Genomic DNA, 15,755 nt, shown 5'->3' with positions numbered 1-15,755 from the left:
TGCTGGTAAGACAGCAGAGGAGACCAGAGGCTGGCGCCGCTGTCTGTGATAGGACAGTCATAAAAGACACCCCTCAGAGGTGACATCTGAGCAGAGACCTGAATACAAGCCACAATACACTGGGCTGGTCCAGCACATAGCTGGGAGAACAATCATTCTGGATAGATTGATCCAGAATCTGGAGAGAGGGATCACCCAGTGCAGAGGCTCTGTGGGGGGATGGTACTGGGAGAACACGCAAGGGGGCCAGTACAGGGGAAAGCTACATGTACCTGTACAAAGTCTCCTCCACACTAGCCTGCTAGGGACATGGTTTCTATGGGAACTGACCTGGTTACAGAAATTATGATATTTAGGAGTAGGAGCTTAACAGCTGACCTCCAAGGGCTGCAACAGCCTCACTTACCATCTCCATCTGCAGGGGGAGCAGTAGTATGGTCAGCACCTTTCTTTGAAACACAGCACACAGCTAAAGCAAGAAAGCAGGGTTACTGGGCTGATTATCACGAGACAACAGCCATCTCAGGCCAGTGGATCCCAAACTGTCTCTGGGCAGGCAAGGACGGGGGAAGGTAGAGGACCGTCCAGGCAAAAAGTTGGCTTCACCAATAGAAACCGAAGCATTTGACCAGATTGTGTTCTGGTCCCTCTTCAAGTTCAATCAACTGGACGGAAATTACAGAATGACCTAAGAGTAACTGACTCGGAGTGGAGGGCTCATAGGTATAACTGGTCTACTTTGGATGTCAAACAAATGAACTAACCAAAAAATAAAACAGAAATATAACCACCTGTATGTCCAAGAATTAAAAGTTTCCCCGTTTGACAAAGCTAGGAAGTTACTCCTACCATTAATCCAAACTCCTCCTACTATGTGAACCATTTCTTCATGTACTGGCCTTAGTATGAACAACTACAATTCAGTTCACAATTCATAACGTGTCTTTAAAAGTTGACTTAAGGGTTACCTAGTTTCTATTTAGTTCATTATTTCTTATCAGTCTGTCAGTGTTGCTGCAAACATGTTAGGTGAATGACCAGCTGTTTTTCCAGAAAAAGGCTTGTCTTCTACCCCTGGTTCCCACGCCACTTACTGATCAGGTCCATGACTTCTCGGGTTAACATCCTCACCAGTTGTTCCTCCAGCATCTCTTGAGACTCTGGGTTTTCATCTGTTGTCTCATCTTCTCCACTGCAGAAAACCAGGGACCAAGTCTCATGGGAATGCCAAAGAGGCAGTGACCCTAGCCAGGCCCTCTGCACCCACTTCCTTCTCCTGACTTCCCTGGTCTACAGTCCACTCGGATGTTAGGAATGGGCAGCAGTAGACTTACCTGGTGGTCCAATGGTTAAGAATCCACCTGCTAACCCAGGGGACACGGGTTCGCTCCCTGGTCCGGGAAGATCCCACATGCCACAGGGCAGCTAAGCCCATGTGTCACAACTACTGAGCCTACACACCCTAGAGCCAATGTGCCACAAGAGAAGCCACTGCAATGAGAAGCCCAGGCACCATAACAAAGGGTGACCCTCGGTGACCCCTGCTCTCCACATCTGCAGAAAGCCTGTATGCAGCAGCAGTGATCACCGAGGGGCATTGTTATAACACTTGTGACTATCTAGTTGGCTCGAGGGGACTAGATCAAAATCCTAAGTGGTAAGGATGTCTTAGCATTCACCTAAGGCAGCTGACGGTACCCCCAACGAAAGCTTGAGCCGAGTTCGCCTGTCACAGAAAGGCCATCTACCATTTCGGCTGAACATGACTAAAACCCACCACTCTTCTAGCCCTGGGATGGTAGAATCCTTTCTTCTACCATTTAGGCTGAGCATGACTATAAGCCACTACTCTTCTAGACCTGGGATGGTAGAATCCTTCCTACCCTATGGCTGCCTTCTCTCATCCCAAACCTGGCTGCAAGCTCATCTATCAAGGAGAAGAGATACTCCCTTACCAAAGCAGGCTCCTCTGGTTGATGACTTGCCATTTTTGGGAAAGCCTCTGGGAAAACAAAACAGAAATAAGCACTACACTGGGGGGAAGGCTGGAAAAGATAATATCTAAGGGCTACTTTGTGGTTAGAATTAGCTGAGGATGAGTCCAGGTAACAATTGCAGAGCCTTAAGAAATCCCACAAGGTTAAAAAACCAGATATGGTTTTCTGTAACCTCTCCCACAGTGGCTCAGTGGTAAAGAATCCACCTGACAATGCAGGAAACATGGATTTGATCCCTGGTCTGGGAAGATCCCCTGGAGAAGGAAATGGCAGCCCACTCCAGTATTCTTGCCTGGAAAATCCCATGGACAGAGGAGCCTGGCAGGCTACAGTCCATGGGGTTGAAGAGTGTTAGACATGACTCAGCAACGGAACAACATCCTCTCCCAAACCCGAGTCAAGGGCAGCATATCAAACATTTCTTTGCTTGGTAAGGATCAAGAGCATTTTAGAATTCCTGAGTCTCTTCTAGACACACCGTATTCTCTGCCCAGCTGGTCTCCCTGCTTAATTCCAGAGCTGGGGAAACAGAACCCCCCCGAACAGCACTCCACTGACCACCTCTCCTCAGTTAACAGGACAAGAGCAGAACCTGAGATTGCATGTGCTTGGTGGGCAATGCAACCAGTTCAGTTCTTGGGTGAGCTGCTCTATCCAGGGCAGGGTGGGGGGGGGGGTAGGGTGGGGTGGATTTGCAGCTGTCCTGGCAGGGCAAGGAGACAACACTTCTGGGAGCTCTTAGCTTGTGAGACTCACAAGAGGCCACCAGCTCTAAGGTCTCTGTGCTACCCTTTCCTGACTGATCTCTTACCACGTGGAGGTAGGTGAAAAGAGGTCCGAGGATGGGAGACACCAGGGCTTCATAGTGCTCCGGGGGACAGAAGAGCACCAGAGGCTTCACAAAGACCCGTGCCGAGGCAGGTTAAGGAGCCTTAGCATACAAGCGACACCCTGTTGCTCTAAAGCACCTCTCCCCTGTGAGGCTGGAACTACAATAAGCTCTCCTTCACCACTCTCCTTATATTGTAACTTCAGGGAAGAAGGACACTCCCCAAAACAAACAAATGAAAACAAAGAATCCAAATGAGAATGCAGTATGAGTGTGTCTTCAAAGAGAGGCACCTGACATAGTACAGAAAAGGGATAAAAGCCTCATCTCCCATCTTTCCAAGCAATGGGAGGGTAAAGATATCTATCCCTAAGGAGAAAGAGCTTTCAGGACCCCCTGAACTGCTTTCAGGTTCTCCCTGCTGTTTACTTCAATCTTCTTGTCTTTTTAATGTGGTTACTGTATACTGAATAGAAATGACTATCTGTTTCACAGAGCTCAGCTCTGCCTCCTCTAATGCCTGTGAACTGTTCCTGTCTTAACCTTCTGGCCCTTTGGGGGTTTTCCAGGGAGTTTCGAAAGGATATGAAGCATGGGTCTGAGTCGGTAGTCAGGAATATTGTTCAAGTTGACGAAGGCAGAGCTGAGGAGCTGGGTGGCCAGATGCTCCACAGTGTAGAAGTCCTGCTGCATGGAAGGGCCTGCCTTCCCGAGGATATGGAAACTGCAAGGGAAAATCATGGACAACGTCAAATCCATGATCTGTCACCACCATCCCTGACTCCCCTGGGAATCTCTTGTCTACGAGAAGACTTCTCAGCTAGAAATGCAATTCACTGTATTTCCTTAAAAGAACTTCAGTTTAATCAGCATCCTTCGAAGACGTGGACTTAATCTTCTATCAGAAGTGAAAATACTAGCCCCCACTTTTAAGGAAACTTGTTGACAGCAGAGTCAGTTACCCCCCGCCCCTGATGCCAGAACCAGGACCCCAGGCCACCAAACATGGCCGCCACCTTTTAGTGTCGCACGGAAAGTGGGCTATGAGTAGTGAGGGGTCTGAGAACATGCATCCCCATCACTGTATCTTCTACTCTGATCTCATCATTATATGCACTGGAAATAGACTTAAGGTGGGCATTAAAATATCAAGTCATGGCTAGGATTAAAGGCACATGTGACAATTAAAAAAAAAAAAAAAAAGAAAAAAGAGGAAATCAGCCTGTTCATTTTGATTTGACACTAGATTCATCAGTCAAATTCTGTCCTCATATAACCTGTACACTAGAATGCTGGATCAGATGTAAACCCCAAGGCCATTCCTATACAGTGCACGTCTAGGAGAAGAACACGAAAAGGCAGCACTGGTTCCTTACCAGTTTTCATAGAGGGTGCAGAAGAAACGCTGCATTCTTTCCAAGACCGTTTTGTAGACAGGAGAGTCATTCAGTTCCAGGAGAGGCTGAGGTAATCCTACAAAGATGGGTCAGGAACCTGCTGGTCCACTGCCGAAGGCTCTCAACCTACCAGCACCCTCCCGCAGGCAGAGGTGGTTTGGGGAGCAGGGGGTGGGGTGGGGTGCGATAAATGCGAAGCAGCTAACCAAGTCTTCTACCAGCAGGAGATGCTAATAGATTCCCTGAAGGGACTGCTACACTGCCTTTGCAGGAAAAGGTGAAAGCCATTTAAGTGTCCAGGTCTGAGGACTCCAACTTTCACCTGGGTTTCTCCAGCTGGAACTTGTACCGAAGCACACAATGACAGCCCCAAATGATCTCTCCATAAAGCACTGGGAATGTACCCCTTCCCTTTTAAGTCATAAAATCTCTTTTTCAAGCAAAATTTTATGCAAATGGCCGAGATGTATAGCAGATCAAAATGAAGTACATTTATTTCAGTATAACAGCTGCCATTGAAGATCTGTACTTCTAATCAGAGGCAATTTTGTTTCCGGCCTTGCTTCTGGTTGGCAGCTGCCAGAGGGAACTGCTTACCCATTCTACTGTTTTGGTTGGTCACACATTTCTACAGCACACGTTCCTGGCTTAATTTGCATAACTGAAGGGGGATGGAAGAGGAATAGGTGGTGAAGCAAAACCTACTTTTTATACTAATAGTAAGACATTTCTTGGATATTCTATCTTTACTGGTGTCTGAAACAGGGAGCTTAAGTAGTGGTGCCAAAGGAAATGGCCCAGGATCATTTAGGTCAAGACAGACGGGCCCCGGAAAGGGACACCGACAGTCTTCTTGTCATTAAGTCATAGCTGAGGTATGCTCATTGGACTGCTTAATCATGGCCAGGCCCAGGCAAGGGTGATAGCCGGGGCAAGAAACACTGTGGGGGCTGTGATGGAGTGCCAGCCTGAACTTTCAGAGATCAGCACACAGTTTAGACAACTCTGTTGTCTCCAGTTCCAACTTCTAACCGGTCACCCTGCTCTCCGTGCTCCAGCCACACCGAGTCGCCTCCTCCTCCCTGGATATATTGAGCTCTCTGCCTCATGCCTGGGGACCTGGCATCTGCCACTCCTGTCTGCTTAGAATGCTCAGCATCTCCTTTTGCCCCCCAGTCTGGTTGGTTCCTGTGCATCCTAAGTCTCCACTCAGAGGCAATCTTGTGACTCCTCTCCACGACTGGGTTGGGTCTTCCAATAAACCCTCTCTCCCAGTCACTTTCCTACACAGCACGTATCACGGTTATGATTGTAAAGTTATTTGCTAATGGGAAATACGAGTTAAAGCAATGTTCTGATAAAGGCAAAACTTGAGAAACTTGACTGAGAAACTATTCCTTTAAAAACTTAATAATAAATATAATATTTTACTGATTAAAGCTATTTAAGCTTAATTGTTTGATTACTTTCCCCGTTCCCCCTGCCCCCCATACAAAAGACAGGTAAGTAAGCTAATATCCTTCAAGTCCAAAAACCATGGTTTATTTACAATCTAAACGCTCTAACATGTACCACCAGCTGGTAGGTAAAGTGGAGGAGGGGTTAATGTGGGGTGTGTATGCTTCTGGAGACCTTCTCTGTATGTTAAGATAATGAAGTGAATGTATTTGTTTCCAGAAAGCCTGCAGGAATTCCATATGCGCATTTCTGAACAAACTAGTGGTCAAGGTACTGCCAGGTGAGGAGAAAGGGACGCAAGGCACAATGAAGCTGCATTAGGGATAAGGTGAACCTCAAGGAAAAAAAAAAAGGTTAGATTCCTTACCTAAAATAGCAGATTTTTCCACTTCAAGCATATCCAGAGCCCTTGTGAAAGGTTCTGCCATTTTGGCTAGCATTTCTGGTGCGTATAATGTATTGTGAGTTCTGAAAAAAAATAAGAACGCTGTGTGAATTTTCTTATCCTGCTGCAGAAGGAAAGAGTGGATTTCACCTTATAATTCAATGATATTACATTTCCACACAGACAGACATCTGTGGACAGACATCTTCCTATCAGCACTATTCTTGGCAGGAGAATTTAAATGTTTCCCTGGAGAAGGGGTTAGACTTGAAGCTATTAAGTTTATTTGTATGGTATACAACAGCTAACAGCAATCAACAAGAACCGAATTCTGAGAGAGCTGGACAACATCTCAGTCTAAAGCTGGAAAGCAAAATTCTTTCAAATCTGAGACAATGCCTGGGCACTGTTTTCTGACTGTCAGTGATTAAGGATGAGATGTCAGAGGCACTATGATGCAGGAAGACAGGAACAGACAGCAGGTAGTGATATACCCCTCTTTTTTAGGATATTTTGTCTCTGATCCAGCAGGGTGGACCCAACAATGTCTGACAGCTGTTTAGCCTCCTAGCGGCACATCTACAGTTCCTAACGTGAGCATTTCCTCCTCACCAAAAATGACTCACCTCAACAGTTATCAGCTTTGTTAGAGTACGGGCCTGATCTGTCTTCCACAGCAATGGCACCCCTGAACATGACAGCCAGAGATCTGCACAGCTACCTATTTTTCTTTTAAAGGTTAATTATAAAAAAATCAAATGTACAGAAAATTCTAGAATATAAAATGGACCAGGCAGATTAAATATTTAAGATGAACACTGAAGGACTTCCCTGGTGGTCCAGTGATTAGGAAACCGTTGTGCATTGCAGGGGACTCGGGTTCGATCCCTGGTTCGGGAACTAATCCTGTATGTGATGGAGCAACTAAGTCTGAGCATAACTGGAGTCTGTGTGCCGCAACCAAGATTCTACATGCTGCGACTAGGACCCAACACAGCCAAATAGATAAATAGATAACTTTTAAAAAGATGGATACGGTTATTTTAGACCATGCTTATTTTTTGAAAACCTGCAATAATTTTTAAAACAACCTAACCATGTGCATTCATCACCACACTCCTTTAAACTGCATTTTTGTGACTGGCTTACTCCACTTAGCATAAAGTCAAGGTTTACCTATATTGCAGCATGTTGCAAAAACTCCCTCCTTCTTAAGGCTGAATGATATTCTGTTGTATAGATCACATTTTGCTTATCTACTCACCCACTGATGAACACTCTGGTTGCTTCCACGTTTTATATAGCTATTGCGAGTGATGCTGCTATGAACATGGTTGTATAAATAGTTCTTTAAGACCCAATTTTAATTCTTTTGAGTATATACCTTGAGCTGGAATTGCTGCTTAATATGGTAATTCTGTTTTCAATTTTTAATTGTCGAATTAAAATTTTTTTTTTCGGGGGGGGGGGTGCTGCACTGCAGGGTCTTAGTTCTCTGATCAGGGATTGAAACTGGGCCCCCTGCAGTGGAAGCAGAGAGTCCTAACCAGCAGACCACCAGGGATTCCCACTATTTTTAATTTTTGAGGAACTGCCAAGCTGTTTTCCACAGCAGCTGTACTATTTTACATTCCTACGAACAGTGTATAAGGGTCCCAATTTCTCCACATCCTTCCTAACACTTATTTTCTGATTTTTGGATAGCTGCCATCCTAATGGGTGTGAGGTTTCTTTATTTTAGTTTTGATTTACATTTCCTTAATGACTAAAGATGTTCAGCATTTTTTCATGGCCATATTGACCATTTGTATATCTTCTTTAGAGACATGTCTATTCAAGCCTTTTGTGCATTTTGATGCGATTATCTGTTTCTATATGTCTACCCTTCTCAGTGGGCTTCTTAGGTGGCTCAGTGGTAAAGAACAGGCCTGCCAAGCAGGAGATGTGGGTTTAAGCTCTGTGTTGGGAAGATCCCCTGGAGGAGGAAATGGCAACCCACTCCAGTATTCTTGCCCGGAAAATCCCATGGACAGGGGAGCCTGGCAGGCTACAGTCCATGGCATTGCAAAGAGTCAGTTGGACACAACTCAGTGACTAAAGCACCATCACTATCCTTCTCAGTTACAAACTATTTTGACTTCTCTAGCTCTGCAATAAGTTTTGAAATTAAGACGTCTGAGTCTCCCAATTTGGTGCTTCTTTTTCAGAACTGTTTTGGCTTTTGGGGGCTCCTTGCAATTCATATGAATCTGAGGATCAGCTTTCTGTAAAACAAAACAGTGTTGGAAATTTGTTTGTTTGCCACTCAGCCTGGGGGACCTTATTTCCCTGACCAGAGATCAAACCTGTGCCCCCTGCAGAAGAAGGGGTGCACTCCTGACCACTGGACTGCCAGGGAATTCCCACTGTTGGAATTTCAATAGGGATTGCATTCAACATTCAGATTGCTTTGGGTAATATTTCATCTTAATGAACTTGAGTCTTTCAGTTCATGAATACAGGATGCCTTTCCCTTTAGGTCTTCTTTAATTCCAGCAATGGTTTTTAGTTTTCAGAATATGTCTTTCATATCCCTTGGTTAAATTGATTCCTAGATACTTTATTCTTCTGAATGCTATTACAAATGTAATTACGTTCTTAATTTCCTTTGGGGATCATTCATTGCTGGTGTATAAAAACACTGATTTTTGTACGTTGATCTTGTATTCTATAATTTTGCTGAATTTATTTATTAGCAGTAGTAGTTTTTTTTTGGCATTTTTTTTGGGGGGGATCTCCCATGAAATGGGAGGATCATCATTTGTGCAGATAGTTTTGCTTCTTTTCTAATTTGGACACCTTTACTTCTATTTCTTATCTAATTGCTGTGTATGGGACTTCTAGTACACAATGTAAACAACAGTGGTGAAAGTGGACATCTTTCTCATGTTCCTGATAACAGAGGAAAAGCTTTATATCTTTCACCAGAGTATTAATGTAAGCTATGGATTTTTTGAAAAAATCATTTTTGTGAAACAGATCGCCAGTCCAGGTTGGATGCATGAGACAAGTGCTCGGGGCTGGTGCACTGAGATGACCCAGAGGGATGGGATGGGGAGGGAGGTGGGAGGGGGGTTCAGGATGGGGAACACATGTAAATCCATGGCTGATTCATGTCAATGTATGGCAAAAACCACTACAATACTGTAAAGTAATTAGCCTCCAACTAATACAAATAATTGGGGAAAAAAAATCATTTTAATGTTGAAAAAGTTTCCTTCTAGTCCTAGTTTGCTGTTGCAAAACAACACTGTTCAGAGGGTGTTGGATTTAGCATGAGAGCGTGGTGGATTTTGTCAAATGCCTTTTCTGTGTCAATTAAGATGATCAACTGGGTCGCCCCCTTTTTCTATTAATATGGTATACTATGCTGTTATATTTTTTTAAGTTGAACGACTTCTCACTAAAGAGGTGGCAACATGGTGACTGCACTTCTAACTCAAATGCAGTGGAAGAAGGATTCAGTACATATTACTCTGGTATCTCTGACTCCAGATCAAGGAGTCATAAGCAGGGCGTCCGACAAGCCCTAGTTATATTCAGATTTCTAAAATATCGCCTTTTCTGATACACCTGCAAGTTAGAGCACTATGCTTCCACTATTAAGAGGAACTAGTTATTGCCTGGCAAAGAAAAAGACAAGCAAGTGATAAAAGTTTTAAGTTGTGCATGATCTGTACTTAGCTGAAATATTCTTATTATCATTAGCTAAGGATTGTAACCATCATACACACAGGTATATATTATTCAGCCACAATAGAGGAGAGAATCTTGCTCTCTGTAACATGATGGACCTTGAAGGCATTATGTACATGAAATACATCAGACACTGAAAGACAAATGCAGTATGATCTTACATATGGAATAAAAAAATCCAAACTCATAGAAACAGAACTAGTTTGATGGCTGCCAGATGAAGGAGATGGGGGTGGGGAAAATGGGTGAAGGTGATCAGAGGTACAAACTTCCATTAAAAAGATATGTTCTGGAGAGGTAATATATACAACATAGTGACTACAGTTAACAATACTGTATTATGTGTTTGAAAGAAAGATCTTAAAAAAGAGATCACAGAGGGGAAAAAAGTGTGTAACGACAAGAGGTGATGATGGTAACTAAATCTACTGTGGTAACATTTCAAAATATATACATATATCAAACAAACAAAAAAGTATAATCATTAGGCTAACCAAGGTTTCCCACATACAAAGATTACAATAAAATATCACAGATATATGGAAACGTAAAAAACTTCAAGTTTATCAGAAAAGTTGTTATTCTAATAGATAGTGAATGATAATGAACCTTTTGAGAACCAGAGAATTCTATCCCCCACATCTATCTTCCATCCAACCCACTAAGAACAACACTGTCCGGTGGAAATAAAATATAAGCCACGTAAGCCATTTAAAATTTTCTAGCCAGCCAAACTTGAAAAGTGAAAAGAAATAGGTTAAATTAACTATATTGTTATTTAACCTGAAACATAAAAAGATCAACATTTCAGTGTTAGCAATATAAAAATTAATGAGGTATTTTAAATTATTTTTGTACTAAATTTTTGAAATGTGGTGTGTATTTCACACCTACAGTTTATCTCAATTCAGACAAGCCATATTTTAAGTGCTCAGTTGCCAGCTATGTGGCTAATGGCTACCACACTAGACAGTGCAGCTCTAATCTGCACAATCAATCTTTGATTATCAGTTGATGAGGAATTAAAACAGGAATTTTATAACAAGGAGTTAACATAAACTGGCAGAAATATAAATTAGTACAACTTTTGAAAACTATTTCATTCATTCTATGAAAGCTGAAAATACACACACCTTATAAACCAGGAACTCCATTCCTATATGTAGGATTCTATTCCTACCCAACACAAAAAGACATTTTTAAGAAGAACATTAATAGTAGCACTCTTTGTAATAATAAAAAAAATGCTGGAAACTGCCAAAAAGTCCATCAACACTAAGTGGATAAATGAGAGCATACTCACACAATGGAATACCATACCAGCCAAGAAAACGAACAAGCCACAACTACATGCAGTAACACGGATGCCCCCACAAACATTAATACTGAGCAAGAGAAGCCAAGACACAGAAGACTGCATGCTTCCAACTCCATTTATTAAAGCTCCCAAACCAGATAAAGTGTTAGTTAGAAGTCAGATCAGTGGTCACCCTTGAGGGGCAGGTAAGGACGGAGAGGCATTGGGGAAGGTTGTTCACTGATGTAGATGCTGATTACACAGAGGTGTCCACTTTGTCAAAATTCATCTGCCTGCACTCACAAGTCGTGTCCTTTTCTTATGTGTATCTGTACCCTTAACATTATACTTCAAGGTAAAATTTATCACAAAAGTAAGGCAAAACTTTTAACAGCCCCAGCTGCACACTTCTCAAGGAATCTAACCACTTCGTAACTACACTCAACATTTTTCAAAATACCTTTTGACTGACTTTGGGATTTTCCAAAAGCATCGAACTTCCTGACAACTGTCTTGTCTCCTTGCCTGACCCGCGGTGCACCCTGTTTTCAGGTCTAGGTTCCTACCACAGGGACTCTGGCCACAGGCCTAAAAAGTCAGTGAGTCTCTTGCCGCCTGACTTCATCACTTTCTTATTTCTCTAAGCTACAGAAGATCCTTCTGGTCTTAGAAACATACACATGCTAACAAATCTTTCCTTGACTAAATATTCTACTACCCTCTCAACATGCAAGCCATACTTCTTTGAAATCTCTTTTCTCCTTTGGAAATCAGAACAAAATATCGTCTACTTCCATAGACATGTCCACAATGACAACTTGTTCAGATACTCCAGCCCTCCAATGTGGTCAACATTAACTTAAAACCTTGGATTCTGTTGCCAGGAGAGCATCCCTGAGACATGAATAATCTGTCTGCCCAGCTGCGACTGTGGTCTTACACCACAGGGTAAGAGGCCAAAATGCAGTGGAATAGAGCTCTCACCTGAACTCAGAAACACTAAAAGATGTAAAAAAGCAATCAGATTTTGCTTTGGTCAGTAAGACGTGCTGCTCTCCAGAAGCTCTCTTGCACTGCAGAGACTATCTATTCCTGGACCATCAAACACACATCGAGTCATCAATAAGTCTAGATTTAGTGTGTCTGGGGTGAAGCCCTAATTCTACACTTTAACCAACCTCTCAGGTGACTGCTGATGCTGCTGGTCTGAGGACTCAGCTTTGAGAAACAGAAACCTAGGGCCCTGCCGTGGAAGAGGTGCCATGGCTTCCTTTGCTCTGTTTGATCCATTTGAGATCAGTCACTACTAGTAAATCCAGATGAGCTCATCTGAACATCTAACCCAGAAAAGCACCACCACAGAAAGAAACTGCCCTGCTCCCAATGAACAATTCCCTTAGCGGCAACATTTTAGACTAAAGAAAACTTAGTAGGGAATGAAATTTAAAGAAGTAAAAGAACTCAGGGGGTGCTCAAAATGAGAAAAGCCATTTTGAGATTAGCACCCACAGATGTGTTCACTTGGAGTGCAGGATTTAGACAAGGGAGAGCCAATGTTATTTTTAAAACGAAGAGCCCTTCTAGAATGAATCAAGACCTAATCTCTCATTTACCACCAAATGGTCTGAAGAAATATAAACAAATTAAGCTTTGGAGATTTGTCAGGTAAAAAGTCTTAAATACAACAGAGAAAAACCCTCAGTCTGACTCACCTTATAAGGGCAAGCAAATTGTCAAGAAGTTTCAGGATCTGTTCTGTGCAGGGGTTACGGAATATTGGGTTCCCAGTGGGCGTATAAGCCACCACAAATCCCCCAGCTTTGGCCTCTTCTAGGTCAGTGGGCCAGCAAGTTCGTTTCATAACACCCAGGATGCTATAAACACAAAAGCTCATCTATAGAAAAACAGAACATGAGAAGTAAACATAAAAGGGGAAGAAAAGACCACAGTGCTATTAGATCTTTGCAAGATTATGGTGAAAGTGATACAAAAGTTGGAGAGAAGGAAAAGACGCTCCCCACCCCCGCTGCCATTCTTGTTTCTTTCTTTAAAGTCAAGTCCAAATGGGACCTATTCAATGCCATCTTCAAGACCAGTGGTAGGTTCCAGAAGCGTCCCTTTCATGAGGATGTCCTAGAGGCTGTGGTGACCCTCTCGCAGGACCCAATCAAAGGTGGCTTGGACATGCTTCAGATGAGACTGGGCACGTTCAGGATGGAATGGTAGTAGACTGGACATGCTTCAAAACTGTGTTTACCCTAACAACATTTCATATTGGTTTTGAGTTGGTCTTGCATCCTCCAGATTAGGCCTTCATAGATTTGCCTTAATCCTCACTCAGTACTTTCGACCAACTGACAACTTGCCAGGTTAACTAGTAAGACTTTTTGCCATAATGGAGCCAGGAACAATGCTCGTTTGAATAGCAAAGAACTGGAAAATCTCACGTTTGCCAAGTCAGGCCACCATTTAGGACTTTACGCTGTGTTGTGTTTTTGTGCTCAGTCATGTCCAATTCTTCACAGTCCCATGGACCATATAGCCTGCAAGGCTTCTCTGTCCACAAAACTTTTCAGGAAACAATACTGGAATGGGTTTCCATTTCCTTCTCCAAGAGATCTTCCCAACCCAAGGACCGAACTTGTGTCTCCTGCATTGGTAGGTGGATTCTGTACCACTGTACCTCCTAGGAAACCCAGGACTTCACATGCCAGAGAGCAAAGGCAGGGAGAACCCACCCACTGACCCAGTTCTGACCTGCTTCCTCATTACACCTTTAGCCCTCTGAGCTACTTAGATATCCTTAAAATCAAAATAACGGCTTCATAAAAAGACTGCCAGCTCTGCTGTGAGAACTAACTCAAGAATTCAAGACCAAAGAAAAGAAAGGAGATGCTCAGGGAAGTGGAGGCACCCAGATTCTTCACTCGTACACAAAAAAATCTCCACAAACCTGGATGAGTGACAATACCCTACTTCTATCCAAGGCCAACACACCTTCCCATTCCCAGGAGAAGCTTACTTACTCGTGCTCGGTTTAAGCCACAGGGATCCTCCAGGCCCGGGTCACAGTTTTTCCGATCGGCACCCACATAGGCAATAAAAGCATCAACATCTGAGAGCACTCTATGGTTGGCAGGGGAAAGATAAGTTACACCATGATTTTAACTAAGGACAGTTACTTCCTCAAGAGATAATAAGCTGTATTACTTAAACCCCAAAGAGCAGTTGCTACAGTGAGAGGAGTCTAATCATATTCATTGTCAGCTGTCATATGAGGATTTATTAAACTTCTCTTCCCCCTTCTAAATGTTACTGGTGACACTTTAAGAAGCAAAGAGGATGCAAACTTGAAAATGCTATGTGGGCACAGAGGCGTATCTGTGCAGCTCCTACTTGCATGGCCCCCACCAGCTGTTCCCACTTCTTTACAGGTGCTAGGACTGAAGCCTGACGCCACAGCAGACCTCGCTCTGTGGCCTCCTGCCCTACCCTATCCATCTTTATTCATTTCTTCTCTATTCCTCTGCCTCTGCAGAGCAAGGTGGTATTTTTAGCACTTCACTCCAAGAATGCCTTTAGACACCTTCAGGTATCACTGACAGCAATGAGAATAAACAAACCACTGACACATTGAAGCATACTGCTGCCACGACACCTCCATATCCTTATGCCCTGACCCCAGGCACAGCTCTTGGAAGAGCGTGGGTGCTCAAATGCAGTGAAGGTCAAGAACAAAGGCTCTCCTCTACCTGTGCATGTTTTCAGAAAGCCAGATGCTGGCTACGGGTGCCATCAGCTCCTCAAGGAACACCTTCTGACGCTCGTAGTTCTTGAACTGGTTGCTGATGAGAACCAGGGCTTCCATGAGGGCACACTTCTCCATCTGTGTCAGGAGCAGCTCGTTGGAGAGTAGCTGCTTCACATGGTTGTACAGCATGTCAAAACTGGGCTGTATATCACAGAGAGAAAAACCCAGAGGTGGTGAAGGTCTGATTTTCAGGAAGTGTGGGTCACTCAAAGAAGGTAAAATGAGGACGAAGACATTCCCAGAATAGTCAGGCCAATAAGACTGTCACTTGATAACTTAATTACAAAACTCTTTTGCCTGAACAGGCAAGGTAATTCAGGCTTGAGTATTTGGGGAACTGTGCTGTCCTCGTCTGTAACTATGAAAACCATCTGTTTTTTTTTTTTTTTCATATTAACTTTTATAGTATGTTTATGGACAAAGAAAAGGAAAAATATACCCATTTGAATGCAGAGTTCCAAAGAATAGCAAGGAAAGATAAGAAAGCCTTCCTCAGCGATCAATGCAAAGAAATAGAGGAAAACAATAGAATGGGAAAGACTAGAGATCTCAAGAAAATTAGAGATACCAAGGGAACATTTCACACAAAGATGGGCTCAATAAAGGACAGAAATGGTATGGACCTAACAGAAGCAGAAGATATTAAGAAGAGGTGGAAAGAATACACAGAAGAACTATACAAAAAAGATCTTCACGACCCAGATAATCACAATGGTGTGATCACTCACCCAGAGCCAGACATCCTGGAATGTGAAGGCAAGTGGGCCTTAGGAAGCATCACTACGAACAAAGCTAGTGGAGGTGATGGAATTCCAGTTGAGCTATTTCAAATCCTAAAAGATGATG

The 15,755-nt window shown here is 43.2% G+C and overlaps 1 protein-coding gene across 1 annotated transcript in view; it reads right to left on the bottom strand.

The window, feature by feature from the left end:
- Positions 1-15,755, bottom strand: part of XPO5 (exportin 5) — a 41,978-nt gene that overhangs the window by 1,947 nt on the left and 24,276 nt on the right. Inside the window, exons 18-27 of the mRNA XM_070456378.1 lie at positions 14,851-15,050; positions 14,125-14,224; positions 12,811-12,992; positions 6,049-6,149; positions 4,203-4,299; positions 3,415-3,550; positions 2,809-2,907; positions 1,956-2,002; positions 1,095-1,192; positions 407-469 (exon numbers count right to left, since the gene is read on the bottom strand). Of these exons, the coding sequence (XP_070312479.1) occupies positions 407-469; positions 1,095-1,192; positions 1,956-2,002; positions 2,809-2,907; positions 3,415-3,550; positions 4,203-4,299; positions 6,049-6,149; positions 12,811-12,992; positions 14,125-14,224; positions 14,851-15,050 (1,123 nt within the window). The remainder of the gene's footprint in view (positions 1-406; positions 470-1,094; positions 1,193-1,955; positions 2,003-2,808; positions 2,908-3,414; positions 3,551-4,202; positions 4,300-6,048; positions 6,150-12,810; positions 12,993-14,124; positions 14,225-14,850; positions 15,051-15,755) is intronic.

The sequence above is a fragment of the Odocoileus virginianus genome, chromosome 27, assembly GCF_023699985.2.
Source record: "Odocoileus virginianus isolate 20LAN1187 ecotype Illinois chromosome 27, Ovbor_1.2, whole genome shotgun sequence".
Lineage (NCBI taxonomy): Eukaryota > Metazoa > Chordata > Mammalia > Artiodactyla > Cervidae > Odocoileus > Odocoileus virginianus.
The sequence above is the reverse complement of the archived record's forward strand: the minus strand, read 5'-3'. Positions and strand labels throughout refer to the sequence as shown.